Source organism: Mercenaria mercenaria, chromosome 3 (genome assembly GCF_021730395.1).
Source record: "Mercenaria mercenaria strain notata chromosome 3, MADL_Memer_1, whole genome shotgun sequence".
Classification (NCBI taxonomy): Eukaryota; Metazoa; Mollusca; class Bivalvia; order Venerida; family Veneridae; genus Mercenaria; species Mercenaria mercenaria.
In genome coordinates, this window is record NC_069363.1 from 46,925,202 (window position 1) to 46,945,703 (window position 20,502).

Consider the following 20,502-nt stretch of genomic DNA (forward strand, 5'->3'; position numbering starts at 1 on the left):
GGTAATATGTACATATGTAGTTGTTTTATTGTTAGTTCACAAAGGGGACAAAACTGAAGAAAAAAAAATTAGAATTAAAATTCTCCAAAATATATAAAGGATTGTGTGCTTCATGTTGATGATGTAAACAAGTGTCCATGAATTGGATTGAAACTTTGGGGGTAGAGTACACAAGGTGCATAAATTGTTGTGATATTGTTAAGTCTGGGGGGTAACTCAGGAAAAATTTTTCAGACAGAAAAAACCTGGCATAGATGCATAATCACTTCATGGTAATGTTGTATGACAAGTTTTTATTGTACCCCCGACAACAAAGGGTTTTTAAAGGGGGGGGATACTGGTTTCAGGTTGTCTGTCTGTCTGTCCGTCTGTCCGTCTGGCCGTCTGTCCGTCTGTCCGTAGACGCAATCTTGTGCGCACCATCTCCCTTATCCCCTTGACAGAATTTAATGAACTTCACAAGTGATCAGTACCCAACAGTAGTTGTGCCTGGGGCATGTTGGGTTCTTTTAGAAAAAAATTTGCAGAGTTATGGGACTTTGTTTTTTTGTTACTATACTAATACATAGACACTCTTGTGCGCACCTCTCCTCCTTCCCCTTGACACAATTTAATGAACTTCACACAAGTGACCAGTACCAACAGTTTGTTGTGCATGGGGCATGTTAGGTTCTTTTTGAAAAAAAATTTGCAGAGTTATGGGACTTTGTTTTTTTGTTACTATACTGTATACATAGACACAATCTTGTGCGCACCATCTCTCCTCATTCCCCTTGACACAATGTAATGAAATTCACACAAGTGATCAGTAACAACAGTAGTTGTGCATGGGGCATGTTAGGTTCTTTCAGAAAAAAAATTTGCAGAGTATGGGACTTTGTTTTTGTTAACATACTATGTACATACGTCTGCTTATGCAATCTTGTGCGTGCCTAATCTACAAACTCTTACACACAAATTTTAAAGAAACTTTCACCAAGTGATCAGTACCAACCTGTTGTGCATGGTGCATGTTACATTCTTTTAGATAAATATTCTGCATAGTTATGGGACTTTGGGTTTTTTTGTTACTATACTGTAACATACAGTCTATATACATACGTCCACATAATTTTGCAATCTTGTGTGCGTCAAATTGCAATGTACTGTGTCAGTGCATGCGGGGGGTACATTCATCACCTTTAGTGATAGCTCTAGTTTAAATTTGGTGGAAACTGTAAGAGGAATTGAGTACACAAAGTACAGAGTATAGTTAATAAGAAAGTGTAATGAACAGATAGAATGTCGGACAGACGGGGGCAGTTTAAATACATAGCCCGGAATATACATTTTATTCAAATAAAACTACTTTTTTGGAGCAAAGACAACAAAGTTGTAAGGGGGGGTATACTGGTTTCAGGTTGTCTGTCTGTCTGTCCGTCTGTTCCGTCTGGCCGTCTGTCCGTCTGGCCGTAGACGCAATTTGTGCGCACCATCTCTCCTTATCCCCTTGACAGATTTAATGAACTTCACACAGTGTCAGTACCAACAGTAGTTGTGCATGGGGCATGTTGGGTTCTTTTAGAAAAAAAATTTGCAGAGTTATGGGACTTTGTTTTTTTGTTACCCTTACTATATACATAGACACCCAAACTTGTGCGCACCATCTCTCCTCATCCCCCTTTACACAATTTAATGAAACTTCACACAAGTGATCGTACCAACAGTAGTTTTTGCCCTGGGGCATGTTAGGTTCTTTTAGAAAAAAAAATTTTCAGAGTTACGGACTTGTTTTTTTTTACTATACTGTATACATAACACAATCTTGTGCGCACCATCTCTCCTATCCCCTTGACACAATGTAATGAAACTTCACAAAGTGATCAGTAACCAACAGTAGTTGTGCATGGGGCATGTTAGGTTCTTTCAGAAAAAAATTTGCAGGTTATGGGACTTTGTTTCTGTTAACATATTGTACATACAGTCTGCATATGCAATCTTGTGCGTGCCTAATCTACCAAACTCTTACCACAAATTTAATGAACTTCCACAAGTGATCAGTACCAACCCTAGTTGTGCATGGTGCATGTTACATTCTTTTAGATAAATATTCTGCATAGTATTATGGACTTTGTTTTTTGTTACTATACTGTATACATACGTCTATATACATACAGTCACATAATTATGCAATCTTGTGTGCGTCAAATTGCAATTGTACTGTGTCCCGTGCATGCGGGGGTACATTCTCACCTTTAGTGATAGCTCTAGTTTAAATTGGTTTGGGAAAATGTAAGAGGAATTGAGTACACAAAGTACAGAGTATAGTTAATAAGAAAGTGTAATGAACAGATAGAAGTCGGACAGACGGCAGTTTAAACTACATATGCCCGGATATTACATTTTATTCAAATAAAATTTCTTTTTGGAGCAAAGACATTAGAACAATTTAAGTATAAAACACTGCTAACCCAGCTCAAAATGTCCAAATGCCAGGATTTTTTTCCCAGCACAAAATCATCCAGTTTTTAGCTCCCTGAGCCAAGGCTCATGGTGAGCTTTGTGACTGCTCAATGTCCGTCGTCCGCGTCCCGTCATGGGTCGTGGGCATGCGTGTCCATCCATCACAATTTCTAAAAATTTTCTTCTTGGGAAAAACCCCTGAGCAAAATTACACTAAACTTCACAGTAATGATCCTTGGGTGGCCCCTTTCAAAATTGTTCAAAGAATTGAATTCCATGAGAACTCTGGTTGCCATGGCAACCGAAAGGAAAACTTATAAAATCTTCTTGTCCAAAACCGCAAGGCGTAGAGCCTTTATATTTGGGCCTGTGACATCATCTTATGGTCCTATATGAAGATTGTTCAAATTATGCCCCGGGTTTAAAAGGGCCCCTCCCGGGGTCACAAGTTTTACATAGACTTATATAGGAAATAGGAAAAACTTTAAAAATCTTCTTGTCTAAAACCACTTGACCTAGGCCTTTGATATTTGGTATGTAGCATTACCTTGTGGTCCTCTACCAAACTTTTTCAAATTATGACCCTGGGGTGAAAAGAGGCCCAGCCCCGTGGGGTTCAGGTTTACATAGACTTATATAGGAAAAAACTTTAAAAATCTTCTTGCCTTATTAATTGCCAAGGCCTTAGGGCTTTTGATATTTGGTATGTTGCATTGCCTTTGGTCCTCTACCAAAAAAGTTCAAATTATGCCCCCGGGGTGAAAAGAGGCCCTGCCCTGGGGTCTCAAATTTAACATAGACTTATATGGGAAAAAAAATCTTCTTTTCCGAAAGTTTAAGCCTAGGCCTTGATATTTGGTATGTGCCCTTGCCTAGTGGATCTCTAACAAGATTGTTCAAATTATGCCCCTGGGGTGAAAAGAGGCCCCGCCCTGGGGGTCACTTGTTATATGAGTTATATAGGAATAAATACTTAAAAAATTATATTTCCTAGACTGTTCAATTAAAATTATGTGATGACCCCAAGCGATTAGGGGTCACTTGACTGTGACCTTGACCTACTGACCTACTTTCTTGTTTTTTAAGATAAAGCCTTGAAATTTGGATGACATGTACAGTTTTGCACACCAATCTTAAAACTGACTTTCAGTGACCATGAATGTGACCTACTGACCTACTTTCTAATATTTTAGCATCAGTTTGCTATTTTAAACATTTGGCTCATATTACTCAGGTGAGCGATTCAGGGTCATCATGACCCTCTTGTTATGTCTCCCACCACACAGTGGTGTGGGAGACATATTGATTTACTCCAGTCTGTCTGTCTGTCTGTCTGTCACAAAGCTTGTCCGCACTCTAAGTCGAACATTTCTCATCCGATCTTCACCAAACTTCAACAAAATGTGTCTGCCAATAAGTGCTCGGCCAAGTTCGATAACTAGCCAAATCGGCTTAGGCACTTCGGAATTATGGCCCTTGAATTACCAAAATCACTCAGATTTCTTGCGTAGTTTTACCTCCAAACCGACCCCTATACTACTAGTAGTATAGGGGTCCTTTTGGTGTCAAGAAAGCGCATGCACATGTGGATTCAGTAAACAATATATGAAGACTGACTTATTATTTAGATGATTAGGCAGTTGTGGGAGACATGCGCTTTTCTCAAAAGCATCTTTAGTTTAAAAGTAATATACTGAAGTCTTTGTTGACATCTTTGTCTCTGTGAGCACTGAAGTGTAATTTAACTTCTAGAATCAGAAGTCAGAATCTAAATAGATTGAAGTGCAGAAGACATGGTTAGATTTGTTGATAGCTAGTATACTAGATATATTAACACCTTTATTGCTTATATTTCTCCAAAGTTTTGTTTTTGTACATGTGACAAAGAGACTTCAATGTTGATGAGAAATCTGATTTTAATAGTTACCTTATATCCTCACCGTTTGTCTTAATTGTAGGTTAGATTATAATTTTATAGATTAAATTTTCATTTTTCTGGATTAGATTATATTCTCTATCAAGATTATATTCACCTAGAATATACTGCATTCTCCGTCGAGATTATATTCACCTAGAATATACAAAATGTACTGTATTTTCCATCGAGATTATATTCTCCTAGTCTAGACTGTATTTTCCATCGAGATTATATTCTCCTAGATAACACTGTATTCTCCATTGAGATAGTATTCTCCTAGTCTAGACTGTATTCTCCATTGAGATTATATTCTCCTAGTCTAGACTGTATTCTCCATTGAGATTATATTCTCCTAGTCTAGACTGTATTCTCCATTGAGATTATATTCTCCTAGACTAGACTGTATTCTCCATTGAGATTATATTCTCCTAGTCTAGACTGTATTCTCCATTGAGATTATATTTTCCTAGACTAGACTGTATTCTCCATTGAGATTATATTTTCCTAGACTAGACTGTATTCTCCATTGAGATTATATTCTCCTAGTCTAGACTGTATTCTCCATTGAGATTATATTCTCCTAGACTAGACTGTATTCTCCATTGAGATTATATTCTCCTAGTCTAGACTGTATTCTCCATTGAGATTATATTCTCCTAGACTAGACTGTATTCTCCGTTGAGATTATATTTTCCTAGACTAGACTGTATTCTCCATTGAGATTATATTTTCCTAGGTAACACTGTATTCTCCATTGAGATTATATTCTCCTAGACTAGACTGTATTCTCCATTGAGATTATATTTTCCTAGATAACACTGTATTCTCCATTGAGATTATATTCTCCTAGACTAGACTGTATTCTCCATTGAGATTGTATTCTCCTAGATAACACTGTATTCTCCATTGAGATTATATTCTCCTAGACTAGACTGTATTCTCCATTGAGATTGTATTCTCCTAGATAACACTGTATTCTCCATTGAGATTATATTTTCCTAGACTAGACTGTATTCTCCATTGAGATTATATTTTCCTGGATAACACTGTATTCTCCATTGAGATTATATTCTCCTAGACTAGACTGTATTCTCCATTGAGATTGTATTCTCCTAGATAACACTGTATTCTCCATTGAGATTATATTCTCCTAGTCTAGACTGTATTCTCCATTGAGATTATATTCTCCTAGACTAGACTGTATTTATATTTTCCTAGATAACACTGTATTCTCCATTGAGATTATATTCTCCTAGACTAGACTGTATTCTCCATTGAGGTTGTATTCTCCTAGACTAGACTGTATTCTCCATTGAGATTATATTCTCCTAGACTAGACTGTATTCTCCATTGAGATTATATTTTCCTAGATAACACTGTATTTTCCATTGAGATTATATTCTCCTAGACTAGACTGTATTCTCCATTGAGATTATATTCTCCTAGACTAGACTGTATTCTCCATTGAGATTATATTTTCCTAGATAACACTGTATTCTCCATTGAGATTATATTCTCCTAGATAACACTGTATTCTCCATTGAGATTATATTCTCCAAGATTGTATTCTCATAGATTAGATTGTATTATCAATTAAGATTATATTTTCCTTCATTGGATTGTATTCTTCATCAAGATTATATTCTCCTAGATTAGATTATATCTTTAAAGATAAGATTATATAAATATTATCCACTGAGATTATATTCACCTAGATTAGATTATATTCTTAATTTAGTTTGAAGGATGTTTATGGCTTTTTATCTGTCAGATCATATGCTACTGGAGACCTCAATTTTGATGGTAAACCAGATTTAGTTATCACAGCCCCAGGATATGGAACTGTTGGTAGCCCACAGGAGGGTCGAGTCTACATAATATATGGTAAGTTCTGGAGCATTTATTCATTAAATAGGTCCGTGATATATACACATATTGTTAGTTTCTTATGACTTGCTAATTAAAAGAAACAGTGATATGTAATTATGCCCCCCTTTGAAGAAGGAGGGGTATTGTTTTGCTGATGTTGGTCGGTCAGTCTGTCGTTTGGTCGGTCCGTAGACCAATCAGTTTCCAGGTAATAACTCAAGAACGCCTGGGCCTAGGATCATAAATATTGGTAGGAAGGTTGGTTATGATCAGCAGATGACCCCTTGATTTTGAGATTAGTAGGTCAATGGTCAAGGTCACAGTGACCCGGAACAGTTAAACCATTTCCTGAAGATAACTTGAGAACGCTTAGGCCTAGGATTAGGAAACTTAATAGGGAGGTTGATCATGACCAGCAGATGACCTCTATTGATTTTGAGGTCAGTAGGTCAAAAGTCAAGGTCACATTGACCCAGAACAGTAGATTTCTTTTTGCCAAATAACTAGAGAATGCTTTGGTCTAAGATCACATTTGATACGGACGTCACTTATGACTAGTAATTGAACCTTAATTATTGATTTGAGGTCAGTACATAAATGTCCAGTGCACAGTGACCAATCTGTTCCTTGTGCAGTTATTCCAAAACCCATATCAGTCTAAGGTTTTGCTGATGATCATATAGCAAATAAAAGCTTTCATCCTACATCTGTTTCCGTAGAATCACAAGCAATCGGAGACCATGAAAGGTGCGCAGTTATAATCAATGACTGGATGATTAGAAACAAACTGCAAATGAACATTTCCAAAACTGAATTTATTATGTTTGGTAGCAGACCTCAATTGAACAAATGTTTTACAAATTCCATTAACATTGCTGGTGATGATGTCAAACATGAAAGCACAATTAGATATCTCGGTGCATTTTTTGATGAAACATTGAACTTTAAAGATCATGTAAATTGCAAATGTCGTACAGCCATGTTGAATTACCTATGAATTAAGAACATCTGAAAATATTTAACAAAAGCAGCCACTGAAATTTTAGTTTTGTCTCTAGTTATTTCACATCTGGATTATTGCAATGTCATACTGTATGGTGTAGCTAACTGTGAGGTGCGCAAGATGCAACATAATTATTCAAAACATGTGCGCAAAACTTGTCCTTAACAGGAGGAAATTTGACAGTTCTAAACAAGCATTGTATCACTTACATTGGTTGCCAGTGAAAGCAAGAATTGAGTTCAAGATACTTTCTTTCATGTATAGCTGTCACACTGGCAGAGCACCTATGTATTTAACAAAATTGCTTACAGAGTATATTCCAAGTAGACAAGGTTTTAGATCATCTGAAAATTCTGAATGTCGTCATGTTGTTCCATACAACAAGTGCAAAACATTTAATGATAGAAGTTTCTGTACTATTGGTCCAAAACTTTGGAATGAATTGCCGTTAGATCTACGCATTCAAAAAAAATCTTAAGACACTGTATTTCAGAGATTTTGCGGCATTGTTTTAAAATTTTTGATAACTGTTTATTATGCGAAAACAGCAGGTAATAGTTCTTAAATTTTTGTAAAAGATTTTACATTTCAACATTTTTATTTCCAAGGTTTGTTTAATTAAACGCACTTGTTGGTACAGGCTCTGTGTGTAGGGTAGTGTGTAGTATTTCTTTTTTAAATAGTATATGATGGCACCATTAACCGGGGGGTTTGAACCTCTATATGCAGCCCGTCTGGGCGTACCATGTGATGCTTTAAGAACTAGTATTTGCAATGGGGGTAAAATGACCTCAAGGGGAGGGGTGCGGTCATGACTGTTTGTTAAAATAAGGCTGTTATTATTATTATTGTCATTATTAATATTGTTATTATTATTATTATCATTATTATGTACAACGCCATTGAATATGTCATTGTATAAAAATAGGCATTTAATCAAATTATTCAGTTTCAGTTTCGGTTGCTGAATGCATTAATGGGGGCATTTCGTGTTCTATGAGCTCTTGTTTAAAAACTTGGAAACATTGTTTTCTGGCTATAATTGTATTGTTGTATCCTGCGGTTGTAATGAAAGAAAGATCATTATAATCACATTCTTGGTTTGTTTTAGCATATATTTTGTATTCTGTGTCCATTTTAATGTCTAATATTAACCTGATCTACATTGGCCAAGTCAGTAAAACCTTGAAAATATGCAAGTGCATCATACCAGTAAGGAAAATGTGTTTGTGTCGTATATGAGTAGCTTGGAAGTCTTTGGTAATTTATGCTATGTCCATATACACTCCTTGAGACTTTAGTTATTCCCTAGATTGAGCAGAATAGGCCGGATTGTAAATTAACAAATTTTCAGGAGATGACACTGGTATTCCAGATACCTTGAACCCTGACCTTGAGAGTCTTATAAGCAGGTCAAGGTCAGATCCTTAAAGGATTGAGACTTTTTAGCTCGACTATTCGAAGAATAAGTAGAGCTATCCTACTCACCACGGCGTCGGCGTCGGCGTCACACCCTGGTTAAGTTTTTCGTACCAGTCCACATTTTGATAAAGTCTTTTGAGATAAAGCTTTGAAACTTTCAACACTTGTTTACAATCACCATGTCCAGTTATAGGCAAGAGTACATAACTCTGTCAAGCATTTTGACTGAATTATGGCCCCTTTTGACTTAGAAATCTTGGTTAAGTTTTTCGTATCAGTTCATATTTTGACAAAGTCTTTTGAGATAAAGCTTTGAAACTTTCAACACTTGTTTACCATCACCATGTCCAGTTGTAGGCAAGAGTACATAACTCCATCAAGCATTTTGGTTGAATTATGGCCCCTTTTTGACTTAGAAATCTTGGTTAAGTTTTTCGTACCAGTCCACATTTTGACAAAGTCTTTTGAGATAAAGCTTTGAAACTTTCAACACTTGTTAACCATCACAATGTCCAGTTGTAGGCAAGAGTACATAACTCCATCAAGCATTTTGACTGAATTATGGCCCCTTTTGACTTAGAAATCTTGGTTAAGTTTTTCGTACCAGTTTATATTTTGTGTAAAGTGTTTGACAAATGGCTTTGAAACTTTTATATCTTGTTCAGTATAATAGTCTCTATCAATAGGCAAGAGTACGTAACTCTCTCATCTTTTTTGGCTGAATTATGGCCCTTTTTGAACTTGGAAATTGGTTTTGTTTTGTATATGTCCATGTTTTGTCAAGACTATTTGACAGATGGCTTTTAAACTTTAAACACTTGTTTATCATTATGATTTCCATCTGTATGCAAGAGTACATAACTCTGACAACTATTTTGACTGAATTATGGACCTTTTTGGACTTTGAAATTTGTTCAGTTTTTTTTAACAAGTCAGCGTTTTGTCAAAACTATTTGAACTGTGGCTTTGAAACTTTTAACACTAGTTTATCAACATGATTTCCATCTGTAGGCGAGAGTACATAACTCTGTCAACTATTTTGACTGAATTATGGCCCTTTTTGGACTTGGAAATTAGTTAAATTTTTCATATAAGTCCATGTTTTGCCTAACATATAACTTAACATATTTGCCATCATGGTCACACATTGCCATTTAGTGTAAGACTAATTGAAATCCACAAATACAGGAACAGTTTTTGTTTAATCCATTTTTTTTGTTTAGTCTGAAAATCTATGGAAATATTTTGACCCCATTCTTCAATCAATTCTTCGAATAGTCGAGCGCGCTGTCATCCGACAGCTCTTGTTTTATTACTTAGACTGATTTAAATAGTATGTTGATAAATTAATAAAAATTTTCAGGAGATGACAATGGTATTCCAGAGACCTTAAATCCTGACCTTGACAGTCTTGAATCAACAGGTCAAGGTCAGATCCTTAAAGGATGGGGAACAGTGAGTAATTATCATTTTGCTGCATTGCACTTACTTTATTTCTCTGAGATCTCATACCAAATTTATGAGGTTAAAACTGCAAGCTTATGCACTGAACAGAACAGTGAATCTTTGAAAATTAGAGTGAAGGTAAATAATGGATACAGCAGCTAAAGGTCAATTTCTTTGTTAAAGCGACGGACAGAAGTCCCAACAGGAAAAACTACATCCAAAGAGGACAGCTGCCCATACAGTAATTCTATGAATTAAAATGTTATCAGTGCAAAAAAGATAGTTTTACTTTAAATATATCTTCTATTTAAGTAAATTAATTAAATATAGATTCAGAACTAGAGCTTAGATAGAACAGCATACAATGAATGAACTCAGTAAATGTAGCCCGACACAGGATGAAATTTTACTGTTAAGTTTGACTCGGTTTGGTCTTGAAATTGTTTAAAAAATCATCTTTAGGCCTAGTCTAGATTACAAAACAACTTTCCAGGCACAGTCTAGGTTTGGTACATCAGTTGCTGTTATGGACATCAACTTAGATGGGGCAGACGATATAGCCATTGGTGCACCTGCTTTTGCAGATTTGGATGAAAGTCCACTTCAGTATAAGGTAAGATTTGTTCAATATACTGTTAGATTGCTTCAGTGTGCCATGAGATTGCCTACTGTGACATGGCTTTAGTATACCATGAGATTGCATACTGTGACATTGCTTCAGTATACCATGAAATTGCATACTGTGACATTACTTCAGTATATCATGAGATTGCATACTGTGACATTGCTTCAGTATACCATGAAATTGCATATTGTTACATTACTTCAGTATACCATGAAATTGCATACTGTGACATTACTTCAGTATATCATGAGATTGCATACTGTGACATTGCTTCAGTATATCATGAGATTGCATACTGTGACATTGCTTCAGTATACCATGAGATTGCATATTGTTACATTACTTCAGTATATCATGAGATTGCATACTGTGACATTACTTCAGTATATCATGAGATTGCATACTGTGACATTGCTTCAGTATACCATGAAATTGCATATTGTTACATTACTTCAGTATACCATGAAATTGCATACTGTGACATTACTTCAGTATATCATGAGATTGCATACTGTGACATTGCTTCAGTATACCATGAAATTGCATATTGTTACATTACTTCAGTATACCATGAAATTGCATACTGTGACATTACTTCAGTATATCATGAGATTGCATACTGTGACATTGCTTCAGTATACCATGAAATTGCATATTGTTACATTACTTCAGTATATCATGAGATTGCATACTGTGACATTGCTTCAGTAAACTGTAAGATTGCTTCAGTGTACCGTAAAATTGCTTAAGTACGAGGGCCCGGAAAAGTGCTCTCATTTCTTTATTTCTGGTCTCATTTTGCTGAAATTTGAAAATATGAGGGATATAAACATAGTAAATGCGAATATTTATATCACAGATTTCAGAACATGCAAAATATTTATTTAGTGTCTCCTAGACAATGTCACTTCCTAAAAAGCGGCCCAACATCATTAAGACGCTGTCATATCACAAACAATTAATCAATACAACTCGTGATTACCATTGGTTCAATGTTTATCGCAATTAAATGCATTTTCTACACCTTCCTGCCAATAAATAGATATTTTTCATATGATATTCCTGTCGTATTGATGAAATGGGACACTGAACTGTGATGCTGTATCATGGAGCTCTTTAATTGATAAAATATAACTGAACGTCATTTTTCATGTCTGTACGAGTCGTCAGAGATATTCTCCTGACCACTTTTAAATGTCCCGTTCTACTAATAAAATGTTCTTTAGGGCATTGTCCATTAAACCTTTAGCAGTATAGCACTTGTCTCTTTCCTTGATTTTTGATTCAAAACACAAAATGTTTTCTCATGAATCCGTTCAACACTGACTTTCAAGCAATGACCAACACAATATGCCTGCCAAACATTTTAATGATGTCACATTTATAATTTGATGTTATTGGCATAGCGCTTACACTTCATATTTATATTTATCCAATTAAAGAAAGGGTAGCTTGAAAAATATGCCAGTGGCACGTAATGTTTTAGCGCATGTAGTATAGAAAAAGAGACAAAATTGGGCCGGATGACGTTGCCATGGGGACTAGTATTTACTTATTATTTTTCCAAAGAAAACATAATTTTGTCATATTCCCTAATCTACATTATGTAGCAGTTTCATTCATTTTTGATGATACATGAAGAAATGAGAGCACTTTCCGCATATTTATGGAACATCCCTCGTATACTGTAAGATTGCTGTATGTATTGAAGTCATGTCACTTTATAACTTTGAATTTATTTGAATGCTCGTCAGTTTATATTATGTTGTGAAATGTAAATGTGCGCATATGTTTGGAAATTTAGGTTGATAATATATGTACCTTGAAGATAAGGAAATACAGGGTGTTGTAATTCACGTTTCCCCTTGAATCTCCAGTCTTTGTATTATTGAGCACTGTACAATGGTTTATGGTAAAAGTTAACTTAAGAAATCTAGTTGAAGGGTATTATGAATTCTTTACAAAAGTATATTTAAAGTGGATTGAAAGTTTCAGTCCATTGTTTGAAATACACAAATTTCCTTGGTGGTTTTTAGTATAATTTTCCTCTTTTCCAGGTAATGATTGTCTAAAAGGTGTTCAGAAGTGCAAAGCCTTTCCATTTACATGTTTCGTATTTTTATTCTGAAGATCTTGAAACAGTACACTTTCATGTTTGTGGTTAGAATTAGTGACGTTCACCACTTTAATAAACTGTGCCACAAAATTTCCGTTTAAATCAGAAACTCAGTTATAGTTTTAAATAGTATTAAGTGGAATGTTCAAAGTGTTTTTTTTTAAAACTTGAGTGGTCCAGGTTCAAAATTTGGTTTCCGGTTTGTTTCATCAGCAATACTGTCTTGGAAAGTCCTTTCCATGAAAAGTTGGAATTACTTTTTATTATGATTAATCCAAGATTCATGATTTAGTGATGCATAAGAAATAATTGGAAGAGGGTATTTCTGATGACTAAACCATAGTCATGACTTGTTTTCTTGAACCTGCAACCAGCTAGAAGTCAGATGCAAAGAAATACATGTATATTCATTGTCTTTCTGTTCTAAGAAATTAAGTAATGGGTAAAAATTGTTTGGTATAGGTATTATGTCATAAATATGGTAAGTAGGATAGGTCATACTTAAAAGTTTTTTTAACAAAAGAGTTTTTTTTTTTTCATGCTTTTCACTTATGGTTAGCCACCTCTTACTTTCCTTCATGGTTCAGTCATCTTTAAACCTTACCTTGCTAAATTTCTAAAATGGACTTGTCCATCATTCAGTTTGGGCAGCATCACTTATTATTTAAAGGGGTGTTCACTGAAAATTTACTGACTGAATAGCGAACAGTGCAGACCATGATCGGATGTGCAGGCTGATCTTGGTCTGCACTGGTCGTAAAGGCAATATCTCTTGCTGCCAGCAGGATATTAAGGTTAAAAGCTGTTTGATTGAATTCGTTGAAACTGCGATATAACATAGATGTAATCCTGTCCTACTAAGATGGCTATAAAAAATTGGTAGGTTTAGATTACCCAGATGGTGTGTGTTTTGCCTTGCTGATTCTCATTGACAAAGAAAATGCTTCTAATTGATCGTATTTTCAGTAGTTATGCAGTTTGTAGGGTAAACAAATTATAGAATCCATGAAAAATATTGTTGTGTTTACAGGGTTACGTACTCATTTACTTTGGTCTTCCAAAGAAGAAGATTGTTGCTAACGGTGCTGCCAATATAACCATTGTTTGTCAAAAGGTAGGTCCATATGAATTGTATATGAAACAAAGGACAGAAATACTTTGACCTATATTATATAACAATGTGTACAAAAATTGTGATAGATTTCGCCAACATCCTTGTGTGATTTACTACCTACTGTTGGATCCAGCAAATCCATAACAGTGTTTTTTTTCTGAATTGTGGCTTTTATTCAAAATTCTGATAAAAGATATGCATTGTTTTAGTGTCTGGGTAGTAGTATGATCTTACTAAATTTTTGAAATTTCTTAAAAAGGATAATTTTATTGCCAGTAATGTAGTTTACCTAATTAAAGTTATTTTGAAAAAGTATCTAATTGTACAAATTTTTGCAATTTGCCTTTTTTACAAACTAAGATATCCTGGAAGTTTTATATCAGTTCATCAAAAGATAAAGTCAAAATTGAAATGAATAAGTTTTTGTGTGAAATTTTGACTGGAAAATACCACCATCTAAATCATTTTATTGTGGCTATAAAGTCAAAACTAATAAAGGTATTTTGAAAATTAAAAAAGTTTCTGTTTCCACCCTCAGAGTTCCATCATGAATGATAGTGTCCTAAATTTAAAGAGAAATTGAAAGAAAAACCTTGTCAGTGATAATGCAAGTCAAACTATCCTTATATGAAACAAGGTTAATTAAGGGATTTTCGAGTTGATTTGTTTGCTTAATGAGTAGGAAGATATCTAAAGCTTTTTCCATAGATTTCCCTATGAACATAATTTCCTCCTAAAAACCAATCCTACTTAGTCTATAACTTCATTTGTCAATGTATTTGTATTTTTTGTGGATAAAGTAATCATATACACCAATACGTACACTGCTATAGGGTTATGGTTTGAGGGGATTGCGTGCTTGGAACGTGGTTATTGCTAATCCTTGTTTTTTTTTCCGTTGTCCATTCAAATATCTTTAAATATACATCAGAAATCTTGTTTTTCTTTGAAATGTAAATCATAGTAAAAAAAGCCGGTTTTAAGCTAAGTCTCGACAAAAGTCACTAGAGCTAATGCAATGATCCTGGTGTTGACGTGGTGTCTAAACATCTTTTTATGCGCCCGTTTTGGAAAAACAGACATACACATGTCATGTGCATCTGCTAGTCTGTCCCTCATACTTTGTCTCCGGAGCATAACTAAATAACCAAGATATTGACTAAACTTGGCATACAGGTAGATGCCAATGAGACTTGTGCAGAGTCGGAAGGTCAAAGATGAAGGACACAAATTGAGCTCAAAGGTCAAATTTGTCATATTGAATGTCCGAAGTCCAAATTTTCTGTCATTATTAGTGTTCAGAGTATAACTTAATAACCATTCATTGCATTGAGTTTAGTGGTGGGATATAGGTAGAGGGTGATGAGATGATTTGCAGGGTACATGAACTTCATCATTAGGTTAAAGGTCAAGGTCATTGAGTTCATATGTCATATTTTGTTTCCGGAGCACAACTTCAGAACTATTCAAAGTATTGTCTTAAAACTTGGAACGTAGGCTGGTGATGAGATGAATTGAGGATGCAACAATCCACATCACTTCCCCTATCCCTCAAATAACCCACCCCACCCCACACATAAAATCAGTTTTAGTTTTTTTGCCTTAGTATTTTCTCACTGTTGCCGCATAACCCCCCCCCCCCCCCTTTCCCCACCAACCACCACATTTCATCTCAGACCCCAAATTTGTTTCAATGTTACTGCCTCCTGTGCTCAAGAACTTTGGGCATGTATTGCCTGGCTTTGTGGAGCTCTTGTCAGTGACTTTCAGCAAACCCACATCTCAAATGATAAGATAATGAATTAGATGATGAAAATATGCCCCTTTTTGTACAAAATTCTTTTCATGATTGTCAGCAAGTTAGTATCTCAGTAACTATATGTCACACTTACTTAAAACTTCATACACTTCTTTGCCATGGTAATACAAACTGAATGACATAGCTCCATAACTCAAGATTGCTTTCATTTTGTTGGATTTATTATTTTTATAATCAACCATATTTTTCTTTTATTAAAACAATATATCCTTTTAACGATCAACTACACATTTCAACTGAACTAAACACACTTTTTTGCCATGTGGGGCCTCCGTGGCCGAGTGGTTAGAGTCGTTGACTTCAAACCATTTGCCCCTCATCGATGTGGGTTCGAAACCTCATTTGGGGCGTAGAATTCTTCACGTGAGGAAGCCATCCAGCTGGCTTACGGAAGGTCGGTGGTTCTACCCAGGTGCCCGCTCATGATGAAATATGCACGGAGGGGCACCTGGGGTCTTCCTCCACCATTAAAGCTGGAAAGTCGCCATATGACCTAAAATTGTGTCGGTGCGACAATAAACCCAACAAAATAAATAAATAAATTCTTGCCATGACATTGGCATAACACCCATCATGACCAAACCACCCAAAAAGCTTTTTAGCTCACCAGAGCAATGCTCAGGTGAGTTTTTGTGATCGCTCGATGTCCGGCATCTGTCTGTCGTCTGTCAACATTTAGCTTGTGTATGCGATAGAGGCTGTATTTTTCAACTGATCTTCATGAAATTTTGTCAGAATGATCATCTTGCTGAAATCTAGGCCAGGTTCGAAAATGGGTCATCTGGGTTCAAAAACTAGGTCACCAGGTCAAATCAAAGAAAAACCTTGTGTATGTGATAGAGCCTGTATTTTTCAATTGATCTTCCTGAAATTAAGTCAGAATGATTTCCTTGATGAAATCTAGTTAGAATTTGAATATGGGTCATCTAGGGTCAAAAAGTAGGTCACTAAGTTAAATCAAAGAAAAACTTCGTGTATGCGATAGAGGCTGTATTTTTCAATTGATCTTCATGAAATTTGATCAGAATGATAGCCTTGATGAAATCTAGGTCAAGTTCAAATATGGGTCATCTGGGGTTAAAAACTAGGTCACTAGGTCAAATCAAAGAAAATACTTGTTTATACTCAAGATTTTTGCACCAATTTTAATGATAATTGGTCAGAATATTTTTTACATGAAATCACTAGGTCAAACATGTTTACACTGTTATGGTGTGTTTCTCAGGTAACTTGTTTTTACTTTCAGTTTCTTACGTTTCTAATATGGAATAAAATCTTGTGTGTCCAACTCCACCCACACTGTTAGCCTGATTTGCTTCAAACTTTCACAGATAAACAAGCATAATATGCAGACGACATTAAAGAAGTGATTTTTTTCTGTGTTTATTTTAATTCCAGTTATAGACCTTTGAGTTTTGCTATATACATGTAGAATATAGAGAAAAATCTTGTGTGTCCAACTCCAAAAACACTATTGAAAGGATATGCTAGAAAGTTTTACAGTTGAAGGACCTTCATGTGAAGATGACCATAAATAACAGACTTTTTCTGTGGGTATTTTTTCTAAAATTATGCTATTTAGAGGATGGTGCAGTTATAATGTGAGGGCATCCGTGTCCTATGGACACATTTCTAGTTTTCATTTTCACTTTCTTCTGTTTCTCAATATTCTTTCTTACTCAACCAACCCCTGCTAAATAAGCCTCCTTTCAGAATGCGTCCTTTTTTCATCTTTTGTGTCGAGCTTTGTTGTCTCCTGACAACTCTTGTTCAGATGACGGTTTTTACTTGTTAACTTCTACCGCAGTTAAGAGCTTCTTTGTAAATTTTATCTTAAACTCCACTAAATCAAAATGCTTTATATCCTCATAACATTTACAGTCAGTTCAAAGTACTCTTTAGTTTTGAAACATTTTTGAGTCTCAGTGTTGTTTTATATTCTGGTCCTTTAGGATTATAGATGAAAGTCCTTGAAAGATCTTCACAAAACTTGATCAGTACCATCCTTAGGTGGACCTTTCTCCATTCATTCAAATGTTTCAGCTTGTCTACAGGTAGCACCTGCCTGATTAAAATACTGTCTAGTTAAGGACAGTGAACAAATTGAACACTTACTTTAAAAAATAATTTATATTTGCCCCTAGTGTAAAGTTTGTGATGGACCTTTTTCCGTTGCAGTTTCAGTATTGCAATTTGGGGTTCTCAATGGCAGCTGGAGATGTAAACAATGATGGATATCGAGATCTTGTGATAGGAACACCTTTTGCCCCTGGAGGGGGAGAACAGAGGGGATTTGTTGCTGCACTGTTTGCTGATGTTTTTAATTTTGGTAACTATTGCTGTCTCTAAATGCAAAAGACTGATTGGTTATTAATGATAAGTAAACTGACTTCGAATCACTTGCCATTCATTGCTTAGTTTCCAGACTTCAGTTAGAGTGAATAATTTTTCTTGTGTGGAGGCTTTCTAGTTGGCTTCACAAGTATTGGTGGTTCTACCCATAATGAGCGCTTACGCATGAATTATCCCTGGAAGGAAAAGAAGCTTGAAAGCGGCAAAAAGCCCTGAAATAACGAAATGTAAGAGTGTTTCAGTTACCAGTTCTTTTGTACAGTAATAACCAAATGTTTTCATCACTGATTCTTAGTTTTTTCATTATTTATTATTTATTTATTTGGGTTTTACGGCGCACCAACACAGTATAGGTTATATGGCACCAAACAGGACAACAAATTTTGCTTTCACATCTCATTTACATCAAGACTACAATCATATGACTTTCCTTGAATGTCAAATGTTAATGAAATACAACTTTTTGATACCATTGTTTATGTGGTGTATTTAATGACAAAGCTTTGTGCTACTTGCAGATGATTACAATATATTTGTATATTTCAGGTTATACTTATAAAGATGTAAGTGAATTGCACTGGGGAATAAACGGAAATCAGGTAGGAAAGTGAAATTAGGGATAAAACTTTAACCTTTAGCCTACTAAATTTCTTAAATAGACTAGTCTAGCATTAAATTTGGGCAGTAACTTTTATTATTCGAAGGGGAGTTCACTGAAAATTTACTGTCTGAATAGCGAAAGGTGTAGCCAATTATCAACCTGCACAGACGTGCAGGCTGATCTTAGTCTGCACTTGTTGCAAAGGCAGAATCACTTGCCACCAGCAGGCTAAAGGTTAATGAATTTTAGTTAGAAAGAAATAGCAAAAAACTAAGCAGTTAGTTTATATGTTCTTACCAAAAATGATTTTTAGACTTGAATTTTGTGTAAGTTTTATTTATATTGATTATTAAATTTATTCAAGGTAATTTATAGACATGAAACTGCAAATGAAGTTAACTCTTGGCTCTGTAGGTATTTGTCAGTTGTTTGTCAAGTATAATGATATAAATATTTGGTTTTACAGTGTAGGGGAGATAAACATCGAGAAAATAAATGAAAGGCATTTTAGATATAATCTAGCTTATATTCAGAACTAAGACAAATAGGATTTATTATTTTAACCTTTACCCCGCTAAATTTCTAAAATGGACTGGTCAATTATAATTCAATTAATATTCAAAAGGGGTGTTCACTGAAAATTTACTGACTGAATAGAGAACAGTGCAGACCTTGATCAGCCTGAACGAATGAATATTGGTATGCAGTGGTCGCTAAGGCAGAATCACTTGCAGCCAGCAGGCTAAAGATTAACATGACTAATCTTTTCTTCACAGATGCAGATGTTTTTATTTAAAGAAAAAAAAATAACTTAAAAGTTCAGTGATAAAAGTATAAATACACTTTGTATTTAGCAATGCTGGTATGATGTTGATTGTACGATTGCACTTGAACAGGTGTAATAGTACATCACAGAATGGACTAATAAAGATGCAGTTATATTGATCTCAAGTTACTTCAGCGATGCAGAAAACATGTTAAATTTTGGCCCTAAAAACATGTATTAATTAATAATTACAACATTTGTACAGAAGTAGTGTGTTCATAACTTCTGAAACTGGTCATCCCCATCGCAGCTGTTATTATTATTTACATATATAGTTCTGAACAGTGGTATGGGATTTAACTTAATATAATTATATGTCACTGATTCAGCTACAAATTCTGGAGAAGAAGGGAAACGTTTATGTAGCACGCATAATCGAGTAGGAATGAATAAATCAAAGTATTTGCTAATGAACTGACAGTATATTGCAGTGTTATTTACTTAGTTCTAAGAATTTCAAACTTCGTTAAGCTACATAGTATTACATGTTCTATTGATAAGGTTAGAGAAACTGCAAAACATGGCTTGTTAATTGTATCACTGTTTTGGTAGAAAAAAGTAAATTTTAATTTATCAAACAATGCTAATATATGCATCATTTTTCAGTACATTTTTAAACCAGTTATTATATTTTTTAGCTCACCTGTCACATAGTGACAAGGTGAGCTTTTGTGATCACGCAGCGTCCGTCGTCCGTGCGTCCGTCCAACCGTCCGTCCGTCTGTAAACTTTTGCTTGTGACCACTGTAGAGGTCACATTTTTTGTGGGATCTTTATGAAAGTTGGTCAGAATGTTCATCTTGATGATATCTAGGTCAAATTCGAAACTGGGTCACGTGCCTACAAAAACTAGGTCAGTAGGTCTAAAAATAGAAAAACCTTGTGACCTCTCTAGAGGCCATATATTACACAAGATCTTAATGAAAATTGGTCAGAACGTTCACCTTGA

The 20,502-nt window shown here is 35.2% G+C and overlaps 1 protein-coding gene across 1 annotated transcript in view; it reads left to right on the top strand.

Moving 5' to 3' along the window:
• LOC123554349 (phosphatidylinositol-glycan-specific phospholipase D-like) overlaps positions 1–20,502 on the top strand; it is an 87,400-nt gene that overhangs the window by 53,162 nt on the left and 13,736 nt on the right. The window contains exons 14-19 of the mRNA XM_053539679.1: positions 6,099–6,244; positions 10,018–10,109; positions 10,594–10,713; positions 13,872–13,955; positions 17,953–18,103; positions 18,673–18,725. Coding sequence (XP_053395654.1) covers positions 6,099–6,244; positions 10,018–10,109; positions 10,594–10,713; positions 13,872–13,955; positions 17,953–18,103; positions 18,673–18,725 — 646 coding nt within the window. The remainder of the gene's footprint in view (positions 1–6,098; positions 6,245–10,017; positions 10,110–10,593; positions 10,714–13,871; positions 13,956–17,952; positions 18,104–18,672; positions 18,726–20,502) is intronic.